Here is a 27,677-nt window from a genome sequence, read left to right as displayed (position 1 = left end):
GTGGGACCCAGCAATCTTGGAAGTGTTGCCTTCTAAAAGTTTGAATCAAGTTCTAAAACTAGTTCCAACTAGTTCAATTTCTATTAATTACCGTAGATCTTTTCCCTGTCACATCATTCTCCTGTATTCACTAACCCTTCTCCTTCTTGTCCTTTGCACAAGTTATAGACTGTTTGCAGACTGCGTTGTTAATATACATAGCAACACAATTTTTATTTGACTACTTTAACCTTCATCATTGTAATTGTGTCCCGCTTTCTTTAAATTGTAAACTTGCTTGAGCAGCCTCCCTTACTACATCTTGTTCTTGTAAGTCAAAGTTGTCTTTCTCTTGTATGTCTCATCCACCCAAGTGATTTATCTGGACCATGGTTCTATTCTTTAATAGCTGCAAACAGATATCCTACTGAATGTCTTCTTGGCCATTGCTGTGGATAACTTGGCCGATGCTGAGAGCTTAACTTCTGCTCAAAAAGAGGAGGAAGAAGAGAAGGAGAGGAAAAAACTGGCGAGGTACAGGGCCCAGACCTGATATATTACACCTTGAGCCACCTCAGCCAGAACTTGGTACACAAGTGCCTGGCCAAATACTGAAAAACTGAGTCCTTGTGGATTTGAACTAACACAGATGGACTGTGCAGCTCTGCTTAAACTAATTAATCTAGATTTGCTTTAATTTGTTAACTCTAGGAGCTACTATGGTCCTGGCTGTTGGCGTTAACAAGGAGCGAATTTGACTTTAGTGAAAAAAAAAAAATGGTTGAAAACTGAATTATGAAAAAAATTGCATTTTGTTTTCCTTTTTTTGATTTTCTCTAGAACGGCCAGCCCTGAGAAAAAGCAGGAAAATGAGATTTTAGGAAAGTCACCTGTGCCACCACAAGAGGAGAACAAAGAGAAGATAGAACTGAAGGCCATCACTGCAGATGGAGAATCTCCACCTGCTACCAAGGTGTGGATGACATCACATGAGTTTTGTAAATAAGGTTTATGACAATGATCAATCAGAAGCCTTTGTTCAGCTTAAAGGGAACTTTTGATATTGTATAACACATATTAATATTTCCTGCAAAGCTGTAATGTGCACAGCCAGTTAGCTTTATATGTATGGGATTATTCTGCGTTGTTTCATTATGTTGTGTTACCAAAGTATTCTTGAAAAAGCAATTGGCCTGTTTGGAAAACTTGCAAAATCCTGAATTGTATTTTTTTTTTTCACTTTTTTTTATTGATTTATTTTTTATTTTTTTATGGCATCACTGAGAGAGTTAGAAAGTAACAATATATACTCTCATATATTTTTAAAGTAAATATTTAGGGTCAGTACATGTTTGTAAAGCAAAATAGCATGCATTAAGCTATGCTTCAACTCATCCAAATGTATTTTTGTATGTCAGTGCCCCTTCAACTAATGGGCCCATTCCTGATTGGGTCAATGAATTGATTGATTTTGAATGCATGTTGCAAGTAAAAGTAAAGCAGTTTTGTAATAGCACACTCACCAGTCAAGGTGGTGAAGCTTTTAAAATGTTCTCATCCACTACTGATCTTGTTGTCTGTTTTGTACAGATCAGTGTGGATGATTATTCTTCTAATGAAAATGATGAGAAGACACCATACCCCAGCCCAAATGAAACACCAGGTACATTTTCTTTACGGGAAAAGAGCAGGTTAAGCTATGTGCTGTACTTCAAATGTAAATTACCTTTAAAACCAATGTCTTGTCCTTTGGTTCTTTGGAACAGTTGCATTAGAGATATCAAACACAGGCTGCGGGGGTCATGATCCTGGTAGGTTTTCAGTTTTTTTTTATAATTCTGTTTATTTATATATTGTTTGATTTCAATGAATGGACAAAACCCCTATTGGCACTTGTTTTCCTTTTATATTAGACTAGCCAGTTGGGGGCTCAGCCCATCAGTTTTCCTATGTCAAAATAGAGGAATAGATTGCCAGAACTCTTTAAATGCATACCTGTATCTCATACATTCAGTTTCATAATGTATATTTAGAGGATTCTTGAGAGTTGGGATCCCTGGAGAAATATCTAATAACCAAGTAAGATCTTATGTATCCATAGAAATGTAGTCACTGATTCTATATGTAAGTGAAGCAGGTTTATCTAGTGGAATACTTCAAGTACCAAAGCAACTTTAGCTTAATTAAATGATGTATGCTATATAGATTGTGCCTCCTCAGTCTAACTGCTTTATTCTCTGCCATTTAGGGGTTAAGTCACTTTATGTATGCAGCCCAAATAACACCTCCCCTGCCTGTGACTCAAACATACTCTATGAAAAAAAATGTTCAAAATGTTCAATCTGATCTTACAGAACTATGTGTTTATTTTAGAAGTTATGATCTTCTGCTCTGTTTGTTGAGCTTTCATCACACCAATTATATCATGTTGCAGGATATATCAGACAATTAACAAAGCAGAAGATAAGAAATTCTAAATTAAATACACTGTACAACAAGGGAACCTAGAAATGTTAGGTTCTTTTTTAGGAAGTGTATAGGGAGACTGTAAGTCACAGCCAGGGGAGGTGTGAATAGGGCTGCATAAACAACTCCTAGATGGCAGAGAATGGAGCAGTGAGACTGTAGGGCATGATCTATTCACCAAAATCACTTCATTAAGCTAAAGTTATTTTGTTGCCTCTAGTGTCTCTTTTTAATGTGTAATCCTGTTGCTTTAGACTAACTTAAACAGTTACTCCAGTGTTTTTCTGTTTAAATGTACTATTGGGAAGTTATAGCTTGCCCAGCCCTTTGTTTAATTGAAAAAGCACTGTAAAAGAAGATACAACTTGCCAGGAATCCAGCGCCCAGTGAGATTCTTCCACACCCTATCTTCCTTTACTCCTTCACTCGCCATTATCCAATCAAATTTTACTCATAGAGAAGCATCCTCTGTTACAAAACTGAAAATATCTCTGTATTCCTACAACCAGGACAACTACTAAAATCAGAAGTGTTCATGGTAGTGGGAGTAACCCCTGAACTCCAGTAAACATAGAAGCAACTAGTGACCAGTCAGAGCTGAAATAATGAGCAAGACTGTCATTTCCCAGGATGTTTAATATTATGTTAAATTATCACCTATATTGAACAAATATTAGTTTTTTTAAACGTCTAAAATTTTTTACAAAATATTGAAATCCAAATCATTCTATCCTAACCTAATGGAGTGGTTCCATCTCAACACCCTGTCAGTCATTGCTATCTAGCCATTTCTGTTATTGAACATAGTATGTGGACGTGGATAAACAAGAATGTTTCTGTGCCGCCGCCTTTAATGAAATGTGTGCCCTGGCCGTGCCTGCACTGAACTGGATTCTCAAGTCAATGCTAAAAGAAAATAGAATGGCAAGTGCAAAAGCTTAACACAAATTATAGGTGATTTTTAATGTTGTATTCAACAGTGTAATTTTGAAAGTAGTTTTAAGATTTTGCTAGAAAATCACCACTACAACAAGAGATTATTATAGTTTAATTTGACTTTTCAATAGTTGTCAGTTATAGAACCTAAAATCAAATGTTGCTACTATTTAATTCTAACCTTCTAAACTTTCATTACAGACATCACTACATATATTTTACAGAGAAGAAGTGCACAGCTGGCTATGAATATATTACAGTCTACCCAGACTGCTTGGTGATCATATTAATGATGCTGATGGTGATATTATTCTATTCTCTCAGGTGAAGAAGAAGAGGAGGAACCTGAGATGCCTGTTGGCCCACGTCCACGGCCCCTTTCTGAGTTGCACATCAAGGAGAAAGCTGTCCCAATGCCTGAAGCCACGGCCTTTTTTATATTTAGATCTGATAACAGGTAAGCCACTCATTGCTAGCTTAAAGGGACCCTAAAGTGCCAGGAAAACAAAGTCGTTTTTCTGGCACTATAGGGTTAATAGTTCCCCCCCTCCCTCGAGGCTCCCCTCCCGCGGCACTGAAGGGGATAAAACCCCACCAGTCACTTACCTGAATCCAACGCTGATGTCCCTTAGTGCTGGGTCAGGCTTTGCCCACGCTCCTCCCCCGCCGACGTCAGCCGGTGTGGGAAACCTAATGCGCATGCGCGGCAATGGGCGCATTATTAAATGCTTTCCTATGGGGAAAATCGGACGCTGGAGGACCGTGAGGATGTCCAGATAACGGACCAAAAGTCTGCTTGGATTCCGGAAGCCGTCTGCTGTTTTACATTGCAGCACTAACTGCAAAAGGGTCACAGCACCCAGACTACTTCAATGAGCTGAAGTGATTTGGATGCCTACAGTGTCCCTTTAAAACATAGACTTCTACTCTTTATCCCTCAGAAACCTGAGCATATATCCATTTTCTCTTTAGATATGAACATATTCAGAAAAATGTCCAAGCTGTAAAAAAAAAAAAATATTGTACAAACATAGTGAAGTTACTTAGTGATTAGAGCCAGTTCATCTGCTGTATAAACATATTGGCATTATGGGTACATTTTGTTGTTAGCCGTAAGCAAAAACCTACTCTTGCAATAAATGTTTTTTTTTATGGTTGAGGGAAAAGGAAGACCATTGTCCTTGATGGAAGGCTTATCCTTTTTTATTTTGCTTGAGACACTAACAAGCTGTTATTTATTTATTTTAAGGTAAATATATTACTATGCAGGCATACCCATTGCATTCTGTCAATCCGGTCCCTAAATCCATAAAACATGTTATTTCTAGTTTTCCACCGAACACTTCTCTTTTGTGATCTACATTCTTATGTTGCACGTTTCTTTGGAGCCATGTTAATTAGATCAAAGCTCTGCCAATGCTATAGGTACTCATGCACATAATCGGGTTCATTAATAAAATGTGGATTCTCAAGAATTTCTCATTTCTAATTTTTGCCATAATAAGCCAAAATATTCTCCACACCAGATAAAATAAAAGATACAAAGAAAAATCTGCACAGAAAGATATTCAGAAATTGTTGTGACTATTCCATTTGAATTTATGTAATTTATGTAATATTAATATTCTCAAAGAAATTAGCCAGAGATCGTAAATTTAGCTAATATTGGAAGATTCCAAATCTGTCCTCTAGTCTAGATGTTGTCATCACTCAGCTTAATGATAGTCACAGATCAGAGATGATCTTCCCAGAAATCCTACTTTTGACTTTGAGCTGGAGTCTCAGCCACTCTGCTTACTTGCAGGCAGATCAAATCTGTATTCTGACTCTGGCAGCTTGGAGTTTCTAGACAATATGAATACCGCTATAATTTAAGTCATGGTCACTGACCAGAAAAATCACTGATGGGAATATACTAAATTTTGCATATGTAATGTTCAGTTCACATTAATTGTCCTTAGATGACCATAGGGCCAGTTAACTAGCTATCCTAAAAAGTTTTTATTTTGAATGTCACCTGGATTAACAAGGTCCACTTCAGATGTTAGGAAATCCAGGAAATCTGATGACAAGTGGATACTGAAACATGCCATTCAAGGACACAGAGTGAAAACCTGGACCGGCTTGCCTGATACTATATCATCAGACCCAATGAGAGGGGTTTCATGAAACATTTGTGAGAACTATTAATGAATAAAAGACCATCATTACATTAGTTACACAGTCAAGAAGAAACCAGTGCCTTAACTGGATTTAGACATACTACACAAAAAAAGGGCATGAGCCATGAAGAAAAAGAGAATTCCATACCCACACCTATGCTCACAGAGGTTTGCCAACCTGCATCTGTGTTCCAAGATAGCAGATGATCTTAGAAAAGTTAGCAGTCCTTGACCATTGGACAAGACTACCATGTATAATTTGAAAACACAAAGTATACCAGCAGTTGTTAATTAGGCACAATCCAACCAACACCAACACAGAGCCAAACAAGCTCATATATGCCCAACATTAGTGGTCCCCTCCAAAAGCAAGGTGCTTGACAGATACCCAATTTAGGGTTGAATGCTGCAGTGTTTCCACAAACAGACAGCTCAATGTCAAGAACAAGATCATACGTGCCATACCAGTAATCAGGTACTTAGCTGGGATAATAACTTGTCCAAGAGAAGAGCTGGACACCATGAATATTAACGCCCAGAAACTGCTTAGAATGTATGTAGGATTCCACCAGAAATCCAGTATCCAGAGATTGCACACCAGTCGAGAAGGAAGGAGGCTGGGCCACAGCCTTGCATGAAACACATAACATCCTCAAACACATTATTAATATGACTCCCATGATGAACTGCTAAGTGAATGCCTGAAACAACAGCAGATGTGGGATGCAGGTAAGGATGAGATTTCATGGCAAGAGAATCCTCTCCTTTGGATGTAACACAAGCAAATAATGGATGTGGTTCACCTTACAAAATCCTAGCAGTGGAAAAATCAGGACTGAAAGACAGCACAGAGGCACTAATCCAAGCAGCACAGGAACAGGCATTCATCTCCAGATCAACAGACATAGGGGTCTACCACACGAGAGAGGACCCGAGGAGTAGACTGTGCAAAGAGACCTCTGAGACAATCCAGTACATAGCCAGGTGTTAGCAGGGACAGCATGCACTAAGAGGCAAAACCATGTTGCTTTGATTGTGTACCAAAATGTCTGCACAGAGTATGGGCTGAATCTGCAGGTCAAGATCAAGATGAAGGTTACCAGAAAGGGTAGTTGGGAATAGCAGGGCTAAGATTCTGTAGGTCTTCAAGCCCCAGACAGACAAGCACATACTGGATATCCAAACCAACATTGTGGTAGACAAGGCACATAAGATTGCACTGGTGGTGGATGTGACAATAACTAGTAACCAAGATATTGCACAGATATTGCCATCTGGTAGAGGGCCCGGTAATGAAGAATAAACAAAATACAACCTGAAGGGGTGGGAAAGGCATTTCTTTATGTTGATATACTTCATATATATGTCTTTATTGAGCAAGGTAAGGACCGGGAGTAATTACGCTAAAATATATAAAGGGGTCAAGCAAAGTAAGGGTGTATAGGGGGAAAGGGTTGGAGTTCTAGCCACTGTACACACACTGCATATACACTTACAGAGATATGATGTACACAGGACACATTGCTTTACACCCAAGCATACACAAACAATCATATACATACTATAAACTCACACAGGCACACTTTATATGTGTGTGTACACAGTGTTTAAATAATATTTAAGCAATCCAGTTTTACTGTTTTTAGTTTTTCATTTACTGGCTAGGAATGATATGAATCGTTGTTGTAGGTGCTTGTTTGGTGTTTGAATACTTTCTATGAATACTTAATTAGCTGCCATTAGTTTCACTCCTAAAATGTATATTCAGAACACATTGGATAACAATTATATAACTGGAAAACAAGGATAGTCTTTGTGACAGTCTTTGAAATTGTAATGACTCATTGCAGTAACGTCTGATATTTGGATCCTGTATGCAAGAATGGCTTGTATTGAAGTTTAAAGCCGTCTCTCTATCTATTTTAGTAGGATTTCCCCTTGGGTGCTTCTTCAGGGATTTAGTGGGTAGTGAAGCCAAGCACAAACTTCTATGGAATTTGCTGGCGCTATATAAATAATATAATAATAATAAAATGATAATGTAATCTAAAGTTTATATTACTGGATTGTCTGTATGTCAGCAGTAAGAGTTCAGAATTAGGCACAATATGTCAAAAAGCCAATGACTTAGTCAGGGTCTTACTGGGAGGGGCCAAACACAAAGAACAACAAACTGGAAAAAATAAATAAAACAAATGTCTTCAAATATCCATTAATAATATTTGAGTTTTTGATTTATCTATGTAAACTCTTATGTAAACTAAACCTAAACCTAAGTCTATTGTATCTGTCTTTTTCCACTCTCTCTCTCTGTCATTACAGGTTCCGTCTCCACTGCCACAGAATTGTCAACAACAATATCTTTACAAATCTCATCCTGTTTTTCATCCTTTTGAGCAGCATCTCTTTGGCAGCGGAGGATCCTGTGCGTCATGTCTCCTTCAGAAATCAAGTACGGCAACTACGCATCTCATGTCTGGGGTATGGGAGTGTTGGATCCAAACAAACTACTCCACTGCTGGGAGGCCTGGTTTCCGTGTTATAAAACACTTAAACTCTTTCGGTGCCAGAGGTGTGAGTAAGGCACCACTCCCACATCTTGCACTGATCAGTTTGGACTCAAGTCACCTTAAAAAAAAAAAAACAAGAGCACACCAAGAAAATCACCTTTACATTAATCTATAAAGTATAATGCTGGGTAAAGTGGTTTTCAATAGCTTTTTCACAACAGATTAACATAAGCTGTGCTACAAAAATTTTGGGCATACATTTTACCCTCCCCTTCTTCCAGAGTAGCAGTTGCAAACCTGGTTACAATTTTATAAAACGGATCAAATGAGGAGTCAAGATAGAAGAAATGGCGGAGTTAGGTTTCTCATACATGAGATAAAAAAATGAATATTGTGAATATGTGACTGATATTACTTAAAAACTGCTGGAACATTTTTTAAAAGGCTCTACTGGTTAATTTAAAGTTATTGTTTTTTAGGTGACTGGTCCATTTGATCAGCATCAACGCTGGTACAACACCTAAGTTTTCCCTTTAATATGGAACTTAAAGTAGACCTGCCATCCACAAAAGATGTAATAGCAAGGCCAGCTGCAGGTAGGTATTCAAATTTAATCTATACATTATGCTAAAGAATTTGCCAGAAAATGTATAGATTAAAAGATATACTTACCTGAAGCTTGCTTCTGCATTCTTCAAGATGGCACTGCAGTTAATAAAAGGGGATCCACATGAATCCACCCAGCACTAGATACTTGTTGAGGTATTCCACAATGGTCACAGGCTTAGCATTGTGCAGTATTACACTTTGCTTTTCAGGGGGAAGTATAGTAGTACAGATGCACATGCAACTGTACCACCATTCTTGCAACTTTTACTTTTTATCAATAACAAGGTAATAAAAGCAATTCAATATTCAAATAAAATGTCATCTATATAGTTGCGATTTGTGCCAGACTGGGACCCATGCGCCCATGAACATAAATGCATAGCAGGCCAATTTGTGTTACTTGCTGGAAATGTGTTGTTCTTGTAAAGCTCTCCTTGCTACCTTTTGTACACAATCAGGGAGGAGACAGAATAATATACACATACAAACAGTGATCCTAAAATGAATATGCAAATACATAGACATTGTGATTCATATGTTCAGAGAGATTCTTATATATATATGTACACACACACACACACACACACACACACACTGACACATGCATTCTAACGCACTCATATAGACACATATATGTCTCATTCTCCCAAAGGTAGCCATGCACAAACCGTAATTTAGACATACACTTATAAAGACACAAAAACACAGACAGACTCATGCACAGCTCACCAGCTCTTTCCGGGGCTTTGTAAGGCAAGGAGTGAGCCCGAACACGTGGAGGCAACAGGAGCAGAACTTGCTTATACATTTTAGACTCTCTCCTTCTTTTACAAAGAGCTTGTGAGGTCCTGGTGCACACAGCCAACACAGATTCAGCAGCACAACTTAGCAAAGAACTTAGTGAAGGGAGTGGAGACAGCTGCAGTGAGCTTACCAACCTGGCACCAATCATCTTACTGGCATAACCGATGGCCTAAAAAATATGTATATTGTGACAAATGCTGCCCTAACTTTTTTGTGTTGGCCGCAAATGTTGTCATATGTTCTAATTGTTTATTTCTATACAGCTTAATATTTGATACTCACTTTATCCATAGAAAAGCAATTTAGGCGTATATCTAAATTTAAAGTTTCTCACTGCTCTCATGTATGGTAGTTTCAGTGGCCCCTGTTAGTTGGAAACGTGCAAATATGCAAATTCATGGTATATAATATTGGCCTGCTAGCTGTTGGTGGACTACATTTCCCTAGATTCTGTGGCAGACACTGTTTAAAAGAGAATTTGGGGAATTGCAGTGTAACAAAAATAAATGGAATGGGCAGGGTTGGACCGCCCCAAAATATACGCTTTCCAGTTCATATAATTGCATATATTTTCACCAGTTCAGTTTCCAGCATTTCTGTAATTAGCAATTACATGTTATATTTCTTATTTTTCTTAAATATGATGTCTTATTACTGGGAGGCAAGTAAAATAATCCGCTTTCCTTCAGAAGCCGAGAGTTAATTTTTCCCATTATCTTTATTTTCGCCTCATTTCTGGGATCATCTGTTCCCACCTTTGTTGTTTTTTTTGCAGGTTCTGTTTTATTTCGATATTGTTTTCACCGCCATTTTCACCATAGAAATAGTTCTGAAGGTAACTCATAGAACCCCTTTTAGCAGCCATGTCTCTGCTCTGTACTATGCACTAACACATCGACCTCTTCTTTCTTCCTGCTCTCACTTCTGCCTTAACCCCCCCCGCTTGTCTTTCAGATCCTAGGGAATGCTGACTATGTTTTCACCAGTATCTTTACTTTAGAAATTATTCTCAAGGTAAACACACCACAGTTGGTTTTATGCTCTCAAAATGACCATCAGCTGTAAATAGCATTGTTAAAGAGCAGCTGGCTTACCTATGCCTTCAGTGGGGTGGTTGCTCTTATCCTGTTTTTGTCTCAAAACTAATATTTCATTTTCATCACTTTCGAAAGGAAATATATATTTTTTTAAAGTGAAGTATATGTAAATAAAAGAAAAAACGTAGCCATATCTTTAGTACATGACAGGATCCTCCAGCTATATACAAGCACGTTTGGTGAGACAGTATTTGAAGCCGACAGTTAGTCTCTATGGTTTTTCCAAGCTTCAGTGTAGGAAATTAAGCAGGAGAGACAAGAGAGACTTACTGATGGTGTTCAAACACTGTCTCACCCAAGGTGTATGTATATGGCTGGAAGACCCTGTCACATATTTAAGGTAGGGGTGAGTTTTTCTAATAATTTGTTTTTACATGTACGTCTTTTACAAAAATGTGTTTCTTTCCGAAACTTTATGAATGGATTATTATATTAAAAAAATAGTTTTGAGGTAACAATTGTCCTTTAAGTCTCCAAAACTCACGTTTCCATTAAGACTAATACAGCTCATATCATATACAAACCTCATGTTGGATTAAAAAACATACATTTAATAAATTCATAGGAAGGGCAAAGTAGATGGAACACCACTTACATGTTAGAAATTAAGGTAAGTTTACACAATGCACATTTCACTTAATTTTAATTATCAGATTTTTATCAAACAATGAACCCCTATCTAGGCAAGTCCGAGGCCCATTCACATACAGTTTCTATAGATTCTATATTTGATATAAAAAAATAGATTTTCCATAATTATCCTTGTGGGGTGTTCAGAAACACAGGGTCTGGCAGCAATCCCAGTTAGTAGATGAACTCAGCAAGAGTGTATGTTTGGTTTTCTCTCGCTGAGTTGAGAATGTAGAATAAAGTAAAAAAAATAAGTAATGTGAGAACTTGGTAATTAGTTATACTAATTAATAAACTTGACAGTTACACTTAATTGAAGCAATAGATTACGTATTCAATTCTCAGTATTTCAGGTTTGACACTCAAATGTTGCGGAGTTCAGTGGGGAGAGAAGGTTTTTGATCATCAGCATTCTTGCATCTGTATTTCATAAAATTTGAGCCAATCCATAATTAATTCATATTATTGACAGAACACGATTAAATAAACCACAACAAAATTTAACTTTTTAGTGTTTTGTATGTTGTATTGAACACAGTTGTTAAAAACAAATCTTGAATAATGTTAGTGTGATAGTTTAAAACAGGTGTTACAATTCACGAGACAACAAAATAACAAGCACAGACTGAGCATTGGCTAACATACTGCAGGCATCTCTTGCATTGGATTATTGGACTATTTTAGTCGACCTTAATGGAATTATGTAGAATGCTGGTGTCATTTCTCTAAAAAAACAAGTAAAACACCGTCCGCAAATCTTTAAAGACCAGCTTCTGGAAGAATTTAAAGTGAATCAATGAATATTTATAACAAATTATAACTTTATATGTAACAGCTATATGGTGGATTCCTATAAATATATTTCATCTCAACCATGCCACATAGTGGTGGGAGTATAGGTTGCTTCTCAGTCCCTGGACTTGAATGAACTTGCAACCATTGTTAGAACAACTATTGCTGTATTGTACAAAAAAAAATGTAACGTCAGATGAAAGCATGTCCTTCTAGGAGCTGAAGCTTGGCAGAGTGTGCGTCATAAATTACATTTCTAATCCTATATCTGCGTATATCTAGTAATGAGTAACTGAATGAGAAGAAATTTTGCATTTTTAATTAGCTGAATCAAAGTTCGGACTTTAACCCAAATGACATGCTGTGACGCGGCCTGCAGTGAGCTGCTCATTGACGACATTCTAGACATATTGATGATTTGAGGAAGTTCAGTAATGAGAAACGGGACAAAAAAATTCAAATGCAAATGCATTTTTATCAACAGGTTCCAGAATTATTTAACTTCACTCATTGTTGGAAAACCAATGCAAACCCATATTTAGTAATTAGAATGCTGGTATCTGGTAATTTAAACATTTTCTCTCATCACTGAAACTTTTTTGGGGGGGTGGGGGGTGGACTAAACTTGTTAATGGGAAGGTACAGCCCCTGTGTTTGAGTTTTCAATAAAAATTGCTCAGGCCTCTTCACCCAACAAATATTAGACTTCTGTGCAAAAAGATGTTTGTATACAAATTTAGGGTGATAGATTTCTCATTTTCACTGCATGCATATACTTTTTCTTTGCCGTTCTCTTATGTTGCTATATATCTTTGTAAGGGGCATGCTTCCACTGTGTGTTCAGTAACATTGTGCATGTGCATGTGTTAATATGTTTCTTGTAATCTCTCTACATGCTTTGGTAGTTGGGTGCCATGGTTTAAATCGTTTGAATTAGAATGATGATGTATTTATTATATATGAATACTTTACCTGCACACTAGACAGACAGTTTACTAAGATTCTAGAATAGCTTTCAATTTAACTTCCTATATCTTAGGTGAATAATGGTGCACAGATAAGCAAATGCACTGCTCGTCATAGTACAAAGACATACTGGTCTGAATCAATGCTCAGTTTATACAGTCAGTGAGCTGTATCAGTATAACTGGTACTGTCTCTGCTCACTGGGCAGTGTCCGTATAACTTGCGCTGTCTCTGCCCACTAAGCTGTGTCAGTATAACTGGTACTGTCTCTGCTCACTGGGCTGTGTCAGTATAACTAGTACTGTCTCTGCTCACTGAGCTGTCTCTGTATAACTGGTACTGTGTCTGCTCACTGGGCTGTGTCAGCATAACTGGTGCCGTCTCTGCTCACTGGGCAGTGTCCGTATAACTTGTGCTGTCTCTGCTCACTAAGCTCAGTATAACTGGTACTGTCTCTGCTCACTGAGCTGTCTAATTATAACTGGTACTGTCTCTGCTCACTGAGCTGTCTCAGTATAACTGGCACTGTCTCTGCTCACTGGGCAGTGTCCTTATAACTTGTGCTGTCTCTGTTCACTGGGCTGTGTCAGTATAACTGGTACTGTCTCTGTTCACTGGGCTGTGTCAGTGTTACTGGTACTGTCTCTGCTCACTGAGCTGTGTCAGTATTACTGGTACTGTCTCTGCTCACTGGGCTGTCTAATTATAACTGGTACTGTCTCTGCTCACTGGGCTGGGTCAGTATAACTGGTGCCGTCTCTGCTCACTGGGCAGTGTCCTTATAACTTGTGCTGTCTCTGTTCACTGGGCTGTGTCAGTATAACTGGTACTGTCTCTGCTCACTGAGCTGTGTCAGTATTACTGGTACTGTCTCTGCTCACTGGGCTGTGTCAGTATAACTGGTACTGTCTCTGCTCACTGGGCTGTGTCAGTTTTACTGGTATTTTCTCTGCTCACTGGGCTGTGTCAGTATAACTGGTACTGTCTCTGCTCACTGGGATGTGTCAGTATAACTGGTACTGTCTCTGCTCACTGGGCTGTGTCAGTATTACTGGTACTGTCTCTGCTCACTGGGCCGTGTCAGTATTACTGGTACTGTCTCTGCTCACTGGGCCGTGTCAGTATTACTGGTACTGTCTCTGCTCACTGGGATGTGTCAGTATAACTGGTACTGTCTCTGCTCACTGGGCTGTGTCAGTATAACTGGTACTGTCTCTGCTCACTGGGCCGTGTCAGTATTACTGGTACTGTCTCTGCTCACTGGGCCGTGTCAGTATTACTGGTACTGTCTCTGCTCACTGGGCCGTGTCAGTATAACTGGTACTGTCTCTGCTCACTGGGCCGTGTCAGTATTACTGGTACTGTCTCTGCTCACTGGGCCGTGTCAGTATTACTGGTACTGTCTCTGCTCACTGGGATGTGTCAGTATAACTGGTACTGTCTCTGCTCACTGGGCCGTGTCAGTATAACTGGTACTGTCTCTGCTCACTGGGCCGTGTCAGTATTACTGGTACTGTCTCTGCTCACTGGGCCGTGTCAGTATAACTGGTACTGTCTCTGCTCACTGGGCCGTGTCAGTATTACTGGTACTGTCTCTGCTCACTGGGCCGTGTCAGTATAACTGGCACTGTTTCTGCTCACTGGGCCGTGTCAGTATTACTGGTACTGTCTCTGCTCACTGGGATGTGTCCGTATAACTGGTACTGTCTCTGCTCACTGGGCTGCATCCAAAGAATGATTTGAGGTCTGTTCACTAGTTATCATTCTGAAAGCATGCATGTTAATTTTCACTCTACAAATGTATTTGCTGCACTATTTTCACCAAAGTGTTTTTAGAATAATTGTGCTTTTCATGTGTGCAGTTTTTCTGTGCCAAAATATTAGCAGTCAGTTATTGTTACATTTTTACGAGGATTTACACAGCTACCTCTTTGTATTTGCATTCTCACAGCCACATTATTGGAGTGCTACCTAAGATTGGTGCTAGTTTTTTAGATAACAATAAGGCTTTTATTTGTTTGTTCCTCATTTCTCACTAGCAGTACCGAGCTGCATGTTGTATTCTAGACACTTTATGCATGTAACTATGATGACTCTTTCAGATGACAGCCTATGGAGCTTTTTTGCACAAGGGCTCCTTCTGCAGAAACTACTTCAACATCCTGGATCTGCTGGTTGTCAGTGTCTCTCTCATCTCCTTTGGAATACAGTGAGTGACTAAGCTTCCAACACAAAAATAAAAATTCAACAAATAACTTTCTTACAACAGTAAATGAAGCATTTTTTTTTTTGGAGAGAAACTGGGCATGCCAGTGGGTAAGGGCACTTAATAGCGGCACCATTTACTATTTCAGTCTGACTAACTATTAATCTACTATAATAATGAATGAGGAGCACAACCAACTAAAATAAAATGCACTTTATTATACAGGTACAAAAATCACAGGTATCACACAATATCCAACAGCAAATCTCAGTACAATACATTTACAATCAATATGAAACCTATATCCAAGTCAGAAGATACGCATAATCAATCCTGGATATGCAGAATAAATAAATAGTACCAATCCAGATACACAAAAAAATGGATACCTGTATAAGAATGTCCACTAAATAATACATACCAGAAACAATTATAAATATTATAATAAGTTAATTGGCTGTGTGCATACGATAAGGAAATCCAGGACATGTTTCAGTACGCAAGCTAGGTGTTGCAATGAAACTGAGTATTAGTGAGTGTTAGTGAAAAACAAGGCAAGTCTTTTATCTCCAGCTACTCTAGCTACCCGAGTTTAGGCAGAGTATTGACTGGCTGATAATCACCATGTGATTACAAGAGTGCTAGGTTAGCTAGCCCTGTAGAGTATATGCAGAGGAAATAGCCAGATAACCGGCTTGTTTGTAAACTAAAATTTCAAAATAAACATATTTACAGTTAAATCAAAGAAAAAAGTGATCTGAGAAGAGTGTGTCTCAAGGAGTAAATACGAGTTGAGTTGTGACATGCTGTGCTTTTACCAGCTGTGGTTTGTAGTGCTCCTAACAAAGAGGGCTGCGGGGGAGGGGGATGTGAGACGGGGTAGGTACCTGGCCAGGCCCCTTTCACATGGAGCGACGCCACTTTCAAGGCCTCAGCTCCCACCTGCTGAGGGTGTTTTTGGTTGTGGTTACCCATTTGGACATGTCAAACTATAACATTGCTAGAAATAAAATATTGGAAACTAAGGTGAGCCAGGGTGTAGTGGGAACAGCCCACAAAGAGAAAAAGAAAAAAGAACGCATGTTGTGCTTGTGACCCATAGCATAGTCATTTCCCAGCACTCATAGATGGGAAGTCCCGTGGGGTGTAAGGGACTACAGTTATTGGGTCCCAGGTATGTGTTCCTCGTTGGCCACTCGCCTCCCTGTTGGGAGCGGGCAGTCCCAATGCTCTGAGCAGTGTTTGCGCCTCTGCCGCCGAAGCAATGCTGTGACCAGTCCCGTTGTGGGTGAACATGAGGGTTCGTGAGGTATTCCATTTGTATGTGACTCCCGCGGTTCTCAGTTGGCTCATGATTAGAAGGAGTGTTTTACACCATTGCAGGGTGGACCTCGACAGGTCCTGGTAAAAGGATAGCGTAGCAAGGTGCATGGAAATAGCTTGTTGTGCTTTTTGGACACTGTGTAGTGAGCCCTTCACATTGGACATGTCTTGTCTCACGTCCATGATGTCCTCTTCAGTTGCTTTCACCCTGTTTGTAACCGCCTGTAGGTCTGCCAGGATAACTGCTATGTCAGTGGCTAGCGTATGTCGGAAGTCATTGAGGATGTCTTTAATGTCTTGTGAAGTTGCCTGTTCTGGTCCCTGTGGCAGGGTGGGGGCTCGAGGGTGGTCTGGTGTGTGACTAAAAGGGGCCTCTTGATCTTGCCGGGCCGTGATTTTGGGTAGGGCCTGTCTCTGTAATAGGGCCCCTATATCATGGGAGTCAGTTGGTGTATTTGGAGGTGGCTTCTGAGAGCGTCTCCCCATGTTTTGGTGCTGGTCTGAGGAAAGTCTGTCTTCCGGGTTCGTCTCCCGGTGTCACTGGAAGGGGATGTGCCCCAACAATTCCTCCAGGCATGTTGGAAGATGGTAGGCCACGGACCTTTTCTTCCGCCGTTTCTGCCCATAATTAGCCAAAAACGGCATGAGCCGCAGGGTAAATGCTGGAGCTGAGATTGCTGGGTGGGCTGTTGTTTTACAGACTTTAATTCCATGTTACCTTGCTGGCCTGGGTCAAAAAAACAAAAGGCAGATGCCCTATCTAGAATATTCACCATAGAGGAGACAAAATCCAAAAGAGAAGAAACGCTCCTAAATCAGCAGCACTTTTTTGGTGTTACAGTGCACGTTAAAATAAATCCAATCTACTCCTGCTGCAACAGCTCTACCTCTTTCACCAGTGGAGTTTCCTATGTCACATTGCAAAATCTACATAACCGGTCTCAGTGTTTTGCAACATTTCCATGATGCCCCAATATCAAAAATGGCAGGTCTTTTACAACCTTTACCGATACCCTCCAGACCCTGGAGTCACATAATGGTTGACTTTATAGTAGAACTACATGATTCCTAAGGATATAACACAATCATGGTGGCCATATACAAACTAACCAAAATGGCCCATTTCATCCCAGCAAACGGACTATCAACAGCCAAAAAGACGGCTACTCTTTTTTTTAACCGTATATTCAAGTTGCATTGAATCCCTGACAGAGGGACACAATTTGCATTCCATTTCTGGAGAGCCTTCTGTCCGTCTCTCAACAACTCTGTAGATCTCTCTACTGTCTTTCATCCTTATGCCAATGGGAAAATGAAGAGAATAAACCAAATGTTGGAGTCTTATCTTCGCTGTTACATTACCCACTTACAGTCCGATTGGAAGGATGTACTAACCACCTACTTGCCTACAAATTCGGGGTCCATGATTCAACTTACGAATCTCCTTTCCCCCTGAATTACGGTTTCCAACCTACCTCACTTCCAGGGTTACCTATGTTCTCCACTGTTCCAGGCGCCTCTGCCCATGCAAACCATGTATCGCATGGATTTTTACGTGCACAAAAAACATTACAGGAAAGCCAACAACTCTACAAATCCTATGCTGAACATAAAATTAGACAATCTGGTATGGTCTGAAACTCCCCTGTTCTTCAAGGAAAATGGTATACATTGGCCCCCTTTTTTTTTTTTTTTTTTTTTATTCTTTATTTTTGTTGTGCTAATAAGTACATGCAAGCCTGCAATGCCACAACAGCAAGAGCAAACGTTTTAGAAATAAGCATAGTTTTACAGAGTCATGGCACATAAAGATTTTGCACATTTTTTTAGTGGAAAATAATAAAACCGTAATAATGCTGCTAAGTACACAGGTGTTCTCAGGGAGCTGTGATTGGCAGCCATGTTGTGATCGGGGCGCGGGAATCCTGCGTCATGTAAGCTTTACTTATTCATCTTCTTAGTGTCGGATCCCTCCAGTGGGGACCGTGATAACACCCACCGGTCCAAAGGGAAGGGGACCAGTTGGAGTGTGAGTGCTGATGTTGGGAAGCCAGAGATAAGAGCAGGGCAGCGGACTGTTGTTCTTCAGCTGAATCTGCCATTTCATCTCACTACCGCTTCCATCCATCATTTCACATGTCTCTTTGCAAACCCTTCAACGACAGCACATTTTCAAATCAAGTTCTTCCTTGTCCTGCTCCTGTTGTTGATTCTGGTGATGCTGAATATAAAGTCCTTGTTCACTGGAATAGTTATGGGCCTGAAGACAGATCCTGGGAATCTGTGGAGAACATCAATGCTCCTTGTCTCAGAAGAAGGTTCCTTCACTGACACATTCCCTTTCAGCTCCTTGATATCTTCGGAAGCAACTCCTCAAGAGTGGGTACTGTCAGGCCACCATCTCTGGCCTCTTTACCTCACATCCCACGCAACGTCTCATGCTCTCTTTGTGAAGGCACTGCACCTACTGTTCTCTGTGACTGACCTGTTTGCCGGAGTGGACTGGCAGCATGTCTCTAGCGTCGAGCTCGGCCACATCCAGTTCATGACACTGCGGATCACGGAAGGCCCTCTCCACTCCCACATAACAGATGGGTGGAGCATCCTAGGATGCTAGGCACATGTCACGTATTCATCCGCACAAAAACGGGGTTAATGGCAATTACCGTCCTGACAGAAAAAGTTGTGCCGAGCAGCATTACCGTCCTGACAGAAAAGGTTGTGCCGAGCAGCAATCATGCACATGGAAACCTGGTATTTTCTGGTATTCGACTTTGGCTTCGTTTTGACTTCCCTGAATTCTGGTATCCTTGACTTTTGGCTTTCCCTCATCGCTGTATCTGATTCTGTGTTCCTGACCTCGGCAAGTATTTAACATATTAGAATGGCCGGATCTTGGATATGTTAAGTCCAGCCATTCTAAGGTCCAGTTATATTTTATCCTTAGTCCTGGGTGTGACACAGTTCTGTGTGCTGGATCAACTTGTAATCCTGAGAGCGCACGCTCTTGATTGAAGGGCGTGTGTAGGAGGTGAAGGTGACATGAGTACATACCTCTTTTTCCTATTTAAACTGCAATGCTCCTAAGACTCAATGCTTAGTTACACATTGCTCCTGTTGTGTAGACACTTTCAGTAACTGCTCTGTTATACTCCTGGTATTTGACCCTTGCCTGTTTCTCATTTACTATCATGTGCCACCTGACCTTTGGCTTTCCTAACTATTCTACGTGTAACCATATTTTGACTGAGAACCTGATATTGTGCTATTCAACCCTTTTTTGCATTGTCAAAAATGTCCAAACTTGAGAAAGACTTAAATGTGTTTAAGGTTATGAAGGTGAACCTCATTTGGAATTTGTTCCCATGCCGTGCCTTACTAACTATTTTTGTAAATATTCAAAGACTATATATATTTTTCATATCAAGATTACTGCATGACATATGTAGTCCTTAGATCTTCTACTGCGATAAATATCCTCTTGCTTGGATGCAGTCAGCTATCATTATTTATACATTCTTGTTGCTTTTTGGGGAATCTACATTCCCCAAAAATTCAGCAAGCTTCCCACAAATACCTATACATTTTGTATATGACCACAAGTTAGTTTGTGCCTTTTAATATTTCAGGACAAATCGGAAAATATTGCAATATATGATATACCGGTATGTTTTATGTATTTAATAAAAGAGTGAGGTTGTTATAAACTTTTAAAGGGTAATCAAGTACATGGAAATTAACAATGTAAATTGTACACAAAAATACAAGATTGCTGATTTGTCTTACTTATGTCACAATAATCTAACAGTATACAGTGGAAGCTCTTGGTGTGTGTTTACATCATGTTCCATTTTCAAGGTGAATATGGCTTATATTTCATTTATATAGTATTACTTTCTCTTATTTTCAAGTATCTTAACTGTTTCTGATGTCATGCAAAGGTAGGATTAATATTGTAATAGAATTCAACTTTTTTGTATAAGACACTGTGTGTTATCTGTATGTGCAGGTCCAGTGCAATCAATGTGGTGAAGATATTGCGAGTTCTTCGGGTGTTAAGGCCACTCAGAGCTATAAACCGAGCGAAAGGTCTTAAGGTAGGGAATTGATTTTCTTTGTTGTTGCAGTTAAAGTCAACGACTTACAACATACTTTGTAAGGTTGGTGGACGATGGCCCTGCTCTTTTTGGAGCAATAATGCTGATCTTAGAAGTCAAAGGGTTTTGGTGCATGGATCAAGTAAATGGTCATTATATAAAGTGGGAAGGGACTTGTTAACCAGAAAATCTGGGTCTATTCTGGATAGTTTTCAGGGATGTTTATATCACACCTATCCTAGGACTATATGTCACTAGCTAGGCATGAAGCGTAATTCACCCCTGCAAGCAATAACATATCCTTCAGGGTGAATCTCTACTCAGAAGGGCTACATTTTTCATTCTCCAAATGCTAGTGGCGATTAAAAATATTGAGTCCTGCCTAACATATAGGAAGCGTTATTTTTAGTAAATAACAACCCTATCATTATAATAGTCTTCTCTGTCATTCTTCCTTCAATGCCCCTCTTATCAATCTTCGTAGCTGTCATTTCATAAGTCTTACCCCAACACTGTTTCATAATAATCATCATTGTCATTCATCACCCTATTGATATCTCTACAGCAGGGGTGCCCAAAGGTAGATTCCCAGATGTTTTCAAACTACAACTTCCATGATGCTTTGTCAATCTAAAGACATTCTAAAGACGTTCAAAGCATCATTAGAGTTGTAGTTCTACAACATCTGGGGATCTAGCTTTTGGGTACCCTTGCTCTATGTACTTCATCTGTACCTTTTATGTTATCTTATCATACCAGTTAGAGTTTCCGCTTTTTGTCTCTATGTTGTACTTGTATATAGTATGTTCTGGTTTCAAAATATCCTGATATTCACATATGATCACATTATCTTACTGGACTGTAAATCAAAATTAATCCAGGCTACTTTGAGCTTTGTGAACCGGAGAAGTTGTGTATTGGGATGAGCAAGCCCATCCTGATCCAAGACAATTAATTGGTCTGAAAAATCTAGCTTTTGCTGCATATGTTTATCATTCATCAAAAGTTCTTTTTTAATACATTTTCTATTTCATGCATTCCATTTAAAAGCAGACTAACATGCTTTTCGTTTTTTTCCTCAGCATGTAGTACAGTGCGTCTTTGTGGCTATCCGCACCATTGGTAATATCGTCATTGTCACCACTCTACTGCAGTTTATGTTTGCTTGTATCGGGGTACAACTTTTCAAGGTGAGGTGCTGAAGGGACACAGCTGCTAATGTTGAGTATGTAGATGCATGAGTATGTAAATGCAAGAATACGATGAGTGTAAATTTCTACGCATTTATTACTATATCTTAGCCTACTGCAAGTTATCGATACATGATGTCGATGTTGTCAGTATGTTACATCTCAATTTCATAATTAAGGTGGCATTCATAACAGCAGAATTACAATAGCATTAATTTAGGTTTGTCTTTTCTAAGTTCTTTATGGTTGTTTTTTTTATTTTGTGCTCTTGTCTACTCATTAAATAACTCATGCACAGACTGGGAAATGGTAACGTACTGGATTTATAGGAATTGTTTTTAATATGTTATATATCAACTGTTTTCCATGTCTTCAACCACAGGGTAAGTTGTACAGCTGTAGTGACACCTCCAAGAGCACCGCAGCGGAGTGCAAGTAAGTAGAATATGTAAAACGCATGGGGAATGATGAATAAAGGATGCCTTATTTGGATGATTGTTGAATAAAAAAAAAAATAATAATAAAAATTAATAAATAAAAAAAAAAATGTAAATCCACAGACTAAATATTTGGAAACGAGCAGGCAAATATCTGGTGGATGTATAGTTTGTAAATGATAAATAAGACAATACATTTAGAGACCTATAGTTTTGAAATAAGATAGAGCTGCAATAAAGAGTTTGCAGAATCTGCTGGTAGAATCAATAGTGCGGCATGGTGGTTGTTCTAGCTTATTGACAGGGCAAGTTCCCATCAGCTTTACAAAGACCACAGTGTTTGTTGCAAGTCTTCAATACAGTTAGCAGTATCATAAATTTAGTTGACCATGCTGTGTAAAAGCTGAATAGTTCCCTATAGTAATGTCCTGCACGTTTCATAAAAAATGTTCCTTAGGGATCCTTGTTAACTCTGCAAGAATGATTGTACCCAGTAAGCAATTTTCATTGTGTTGCCAAATGCAGAGGTATTGCATTTCTCAAGGCAGATTCAGCAGTTTCAATGATATATTTAGTAATATGTTTCAACATACCTGACAGGAAACTCATTAGCCTAGCCATTAACACTGACCTTGACATTGCAGCTTGTTGTGAACTACATTTCCCATGATGCTCAGCCAGTCTTTATGGGAATGATAATGCTTTTAGATTGGTTTAACATTGTTTCAATGCAGTCTGCAAGCAATTGCAGTATTTATTAAAGGCACAACCTAAGCATCATAATTATTAGATTATCCTGTGGTGGTTATAGTGCCAGGACTCCATATGCATGGCCAACAGTGATTTGTTAAACCATTTATGAGCATTTTGACAATTACCTTGCTTATCTGGCCACTAACACTCTCAACCAATGTACACTATACAAAAGTGGTATGAGTTGTTATGGTATGTAGTATAGAAAGTATAAACGTACATTTATCATAGCAACTCCGACCGGAAAGACCGCAGGCAGCCAACAAAGCAGGGTAAGTGTCGAACCAGTTTTAAATGATTTAACAGATTACTATCAAATAGCACCTAGATACTACTGTCACCAGAAAGACTACAGCTCACTGCGCTGGTTATGGTACTTACCTTTAAGGCTAACCATCACAGTGCCAGTGATTATCTGGGAACACATTGTACTGAATCCTTTCTACTTATTCTACACCTGTTATAAAGTAAATTACAAAGGTACAAAACACTTTCAGCAACCAATTAGAGGTCAGATGATGCTAGGAAATAATGCAGATCTTTAAAGGTTACCTGTCATGGAAGGTTCACCTTATCAAAACAGCTCTTAAGGCACTCAATATGTTTAGTTAAAGTTAAAACGGCTCTGTCATCGCCTGGAGACTTTGCATAAATTGCATAGACCCCCGATGGTAATATCACTGATCGATGTCCAGTGGCTAGGCAGGGGAAGGTGAGATTTACTTACCTGAACCGATCCCTTGCGGGCACCGCCAAGTCCCCTTTCGAGTCCTGTCTTGATTCTGTCCCTCTGTTAAGTATTTGGCCATTTTTATTGACACCTCACCAAGCAGAGCAATTTTCCCTGATAATGCTGGCTTCACTACCAGCACATGTCAGAATGTTCTATATTCCCCTAACAGGTGCATCTCTGTCATATTGCAGAACTGCTTTTGTTTTTGTTTTTTTGTTTTTTAAGGAGTTAATTTGTTTGACTTACTGTAGTCAATAGCTCCTACAAGACTGTCCATTTAATTGTTAATATATTCTAAAAACTCTTCAGGGAGGTTTTAAGGTTTTTTTAGTAGTGTATGTAAGTCAACTTGTCTTGGGAATTACAATGCTTGTACATGTATAATTAATGCTTATACACCTATAATTAAACACCCGTCCCGTTACGATCACATATTACGCATTACAAATCAGCAATAGGACGTCAAGTGCATGCAAGACATATAATGTAATATGAAGTATGCTAAGAATTTAGGCATGTAATGAAAGCAGAGCTGTATAATATATATGTTAGAAAATGCATCTTATATGAAATTTAAAAAAATGTAAGCTATTTGTATAGCTTTCTTAATTTTTAACAAGTCAACTTTGGCAAAACTTATTCTGCAGTGTGTATTTTGGGAAAGAAACATTATTTCTTTTACAGCCATTTTTTATGTCTTTCTTGGATAGAGGGAAGTATATCAACTATAAAGATGGTGATGTGTCGCAGCCAATGGTACAGGACCGCAAGTGGGAGAACAGCAAGTTCGACTTTGACAATGTCCTAGCAGCAATGATGGCTCTCTTTACTGTCTCCACCTTCGAGGGGTGGCCGGAGTGAGTCCAGGGAGAAGGGGGAAATTGAGGTTGCCTACAAGTTAAAACAGTGGTTCTCAAACCTGCCATCAAGGGACTTCTAAAAGCCAAGCTATAAGGATATACCTGCTTGAATACAGGTGAGTCAATCAAAATGACTGCTCCTCTGATTGACTCTACTGTGTTCAAGCAGTTGATATCTTTTAAGTTCTCTTGTTTCAGTGGTCAGTAGACAACTGGTTTAAACAAACTTGACTAAAACAGAGGCAGTATTATATAAGGGCTTTAGAGAGTTTTATCAGCCCTATATAGACTAGACAAGGTTTGTAACACATTTTGGCTTTGTTTTGCGGAAATACATCTTCATTGTTGTATTAAAACTTTTGATGAAGTCATTTGATTCATGATGAAATTAATAAGGATCCACCCCCCCCCCCACCCCCCCACCCCCCATTTAGGAACCCCTGCACTGTATGTAGCTTAAATAAATGACAACCTTATCGGGCACATAGTACCAGAGCCAAACTTAGTTGAGACTTATAATCCATTAGTCCAGACACTCTCCCTGTAGCATCAAGTGCTGATTATGATATTGGAGCACCCATAGCTTTTTGCCTGTTTGCAGCATACCAAGCACTGCACCCAGACAAAGGAAGATGCAAGAGCAGGTGGTTGGATCTGCTGCTTCACTATGTAATATAGGGGGTATCACAGCCTGATGTCACTGGTAGGACCTTTAATCAAAATTTTCTCAGGAATACACACATTTACACCTGGATGCTATTGTGTTTTAACTATATAGAAAATACTGTAGGCCCAAAATAATACAAAGGATGATGTGTAATACCTGTTGTCACTGTGTTTATCTTCTGTTACTGTATGGACGGTTTAAATCTCTTACAGCACAGCTTGCCAATAGCGTCATTATCGCTCTGCATTCTTCTTTGATACAAGCATTGTAGTTAAGAAGGATTTTGAGGGGCAACACACTTTTTAAGCTTTTAACTGTTATTTCCACTTGTGGGCTACTTTTGAATGGACAGTGTGCAGAAAAATTGGACTGGCTGAAAAAGTTCAAGTCACATTTTATGTTGATGAAACAAAATCCAGTATGGGTTGTTCTTCAATCCACACTAAAAGATGCTTCATGTGGTCTTGCTTTTAATTTGCAGCAGGTCTATGTAGAGACTACTGTAAATTGTTTAGTTTTAGACACAGGTTGCCCAATTATCACAAATGTTCCAGTCTAAATAATATATATATATATATATATATATATATAATATATGTATATATATTATGTTTGAAATTGAGGGTCTACTGCAAGCCACAAGGAACAACAGCTGTATGGTCAGTCTGTAGAATTCATCTTCCAGAATGATATGCAGGTCCCCACTGTGGTCCACTGCAGATCTGATAGCTACAAGAATTTTGGAGCAAAACTAGCTTACACATGCCAAAAATCAGCTAATGCTGTGAGTTTTTGGCAGCTGCTTAAAACGTTTTGCCATTTCAGCTGAAGTCATTTAGTTAGGTATCCATCTATTATTTGAATGACCACAAATCATTTGGCTAATTGACCTGTCAACTTTGGCAGATTTATGAAAAACTAAAATTATATTTCAAGTGCTTTTGATGTAGGCTACAGTAGTTTATTTGTCAAACAGATCAAAGTATGCTGTTCTCAGTTATATCCTTTCCTAGAACTGAATTAAACTATGGGTGGGCAAATGGAAGATCCCAAGATCCCATGATGTTTGCATTCTAAAGGCTGGGGAAGCATCTTGAATTTGCAGTTCGTCAACATTTGAAAATCTACCATTTGCCCAGGCCTGGTGTAAACATTAATCATTCCATCTGTGTGGTTCCTATTCCACTGATATCAGTGGTGATCTGCAACTTACCTTGTTGTTTATGTATTTGACCACAGCTTTAAAATATTGCATGTCTTGATATATGTCTCCCACAGTAATACTCCTGTAATATATCCTGCTAGACAGAGTGAAACATGCAGAAACATTTTCTTCTCATCACTAACAAGCTCTTACAGCTAGCTTTGTATGTAGAAACTATAAAACTTCTAGAGCATGCATGGCGGCACTGCAAAAATGACAGGCATTGCTTAATGGAACACTGTCAGCACTAATAGTCCAACAGTCCTCTGGGGAGCACTTCAGATGGTCTACAGAACCTCCCATCAATGCAAGAAATGGAATGCAGACTCATACTGCACGCTTCTCTGCTACTTGCTTTATTACCATAGAGATAAAATAGAGTTTATCATAAAGAGAAAGCGTTAAGAGATTTTAGAAAGTTGCCAACTATGTTGTCATTGTAAAAACAATCAAACTCTAAAACTGAAAGGCCTATAACATGTAAAATTGGATGCTTTATGCATCTAAAAGATCTCAGTCATCTGAAAATGTTCTTACAAAAATTAGTTGTAAACGATATTCTCTGCAAATAAATATTATTTCCAAATATATTTTATTTCCTGTGATTTCCGTTTGAAGATTTCAGTATATACGTGGCCATCTTTCAAAACCCTTAGTAACAGCTAATGTATACAAGTGAAATAATCTAAATAATGAGTTGTAGAGGGAAAACAAAATATGACACTGCCTGGGATGCACGGTACTTACTGTGCTAAGGAAATGACAGGTTAGGGAAAATCTGCTGACATATTTAAAGATTATCATCACAAAACACTAGCAGGTTTTTAGGATCTACACGGTGTTACAATCAAAATGTGTATGTCTCTTAAATCCTGATCTGTCATGGTTTACATGTGATCGAACCTTGATATATTAATATTGGGCAAGTTATAGGTTAACCTGTAATAGGTCATCCGTTACATTTCTCTTTAAGAGAAAGACTATTTTTAAAATAAAACATAAATGCACTTACATTTATTGATTTCAATGAACATGTTTGTTGTTTCCATCCTTTTTTTGCAGCAGTGTTTGGTCTCAAAAAGCAGTGCGTGGTCAGGTCTAAGTATGGCTCAGTGTCATGGGAACACTAATGCCCTATTGCCAAAGGTTAGACAATGCTAGTCTAGAATAATACACTGTATCTAAGAAATAGATGCTATCTGGGCATTGAACCCAAAGTCCATGAAAAACACATAATAATATTTTATTAGGCCAGC

At 39.0% G+C, this 27,677-nt stretch overlaps 1 protein-coding gene across 7 annotated transcripts in view; it reads left to right on the top strand.

Moving 5' to 3' along the window:
* CACNA1C (calcium voltage-gated channel subunit alpha1 C) overlaps positions 1-27,677 on the top strand; it is a 590,913-nt gene that overhangs the window by 460,221 nt on the left and 103,015 nt on the right. For 4 of the 7 annotated variants that reach the window (XM_063447667.1, XM_063447665.1, XM_063447666.1 and 1 more), the window contains exons 16-26: positions 399-513; positions 820-952; positions 1,570-1,642; positions 3,706-3,838; positions 7,866-7,995; positions 10,242-10,301; positions 15,054-15,160; positions 20,490-20,577; positions 21,660-21,767; positions 22,150-22,202; positions 24,401-24,547. In XM_063447667.1, coding sequence (XP_063303737.1) covers positions 399-513; positions 820-952; positions 1,570-1,642; positions 3,706-3,838; positions 7,866-7,995; positions 10,242-10,301; positions 15,054-15,160; positions 20,490-20,577; positions 21,660-21,767; positions 22,150-22,202; positions 24,401-24,547 — 1,147 coding nt within the window. Of the gene's footprint in view, positions 1-398; positions 514-819; positions 953-1,569; positions 1,643-1,745; positions 1,791-3,705; positions 3,839-7,865; positions 7,996-10,241; positions 10,302-10,420; positions 10,481-15,053; positions 15,161-20,489; positions 20,578-21,659; positions 21,768-22,149; positions 22,203-24,400; positions 24,548-27,677 lie in introns of all 7 variants that reach the window. The other 3 variants (XM_063447663.1, XM_063447662.1, XM_063447661.1) reach the window with 2 other exon arrangements.

This window comes from Pelobates fuscus, chromosome 3 (genome assembly GCF_036172605.1).
Source record: "Pelobates fuscus isolate aPelFus1 chromosome 3, aPelFus1.pri, whole genome shotgun sequence".
Taxonomy (NCBI): Eukaryota; Metazoa; Chordata; class Amphibia; order Anura; family Pelobatidae; genus Pelobates; species Pelobates fuscus.
This window is presented reverse-complemented; position numbering and strand designations above follow the sequence as displayed.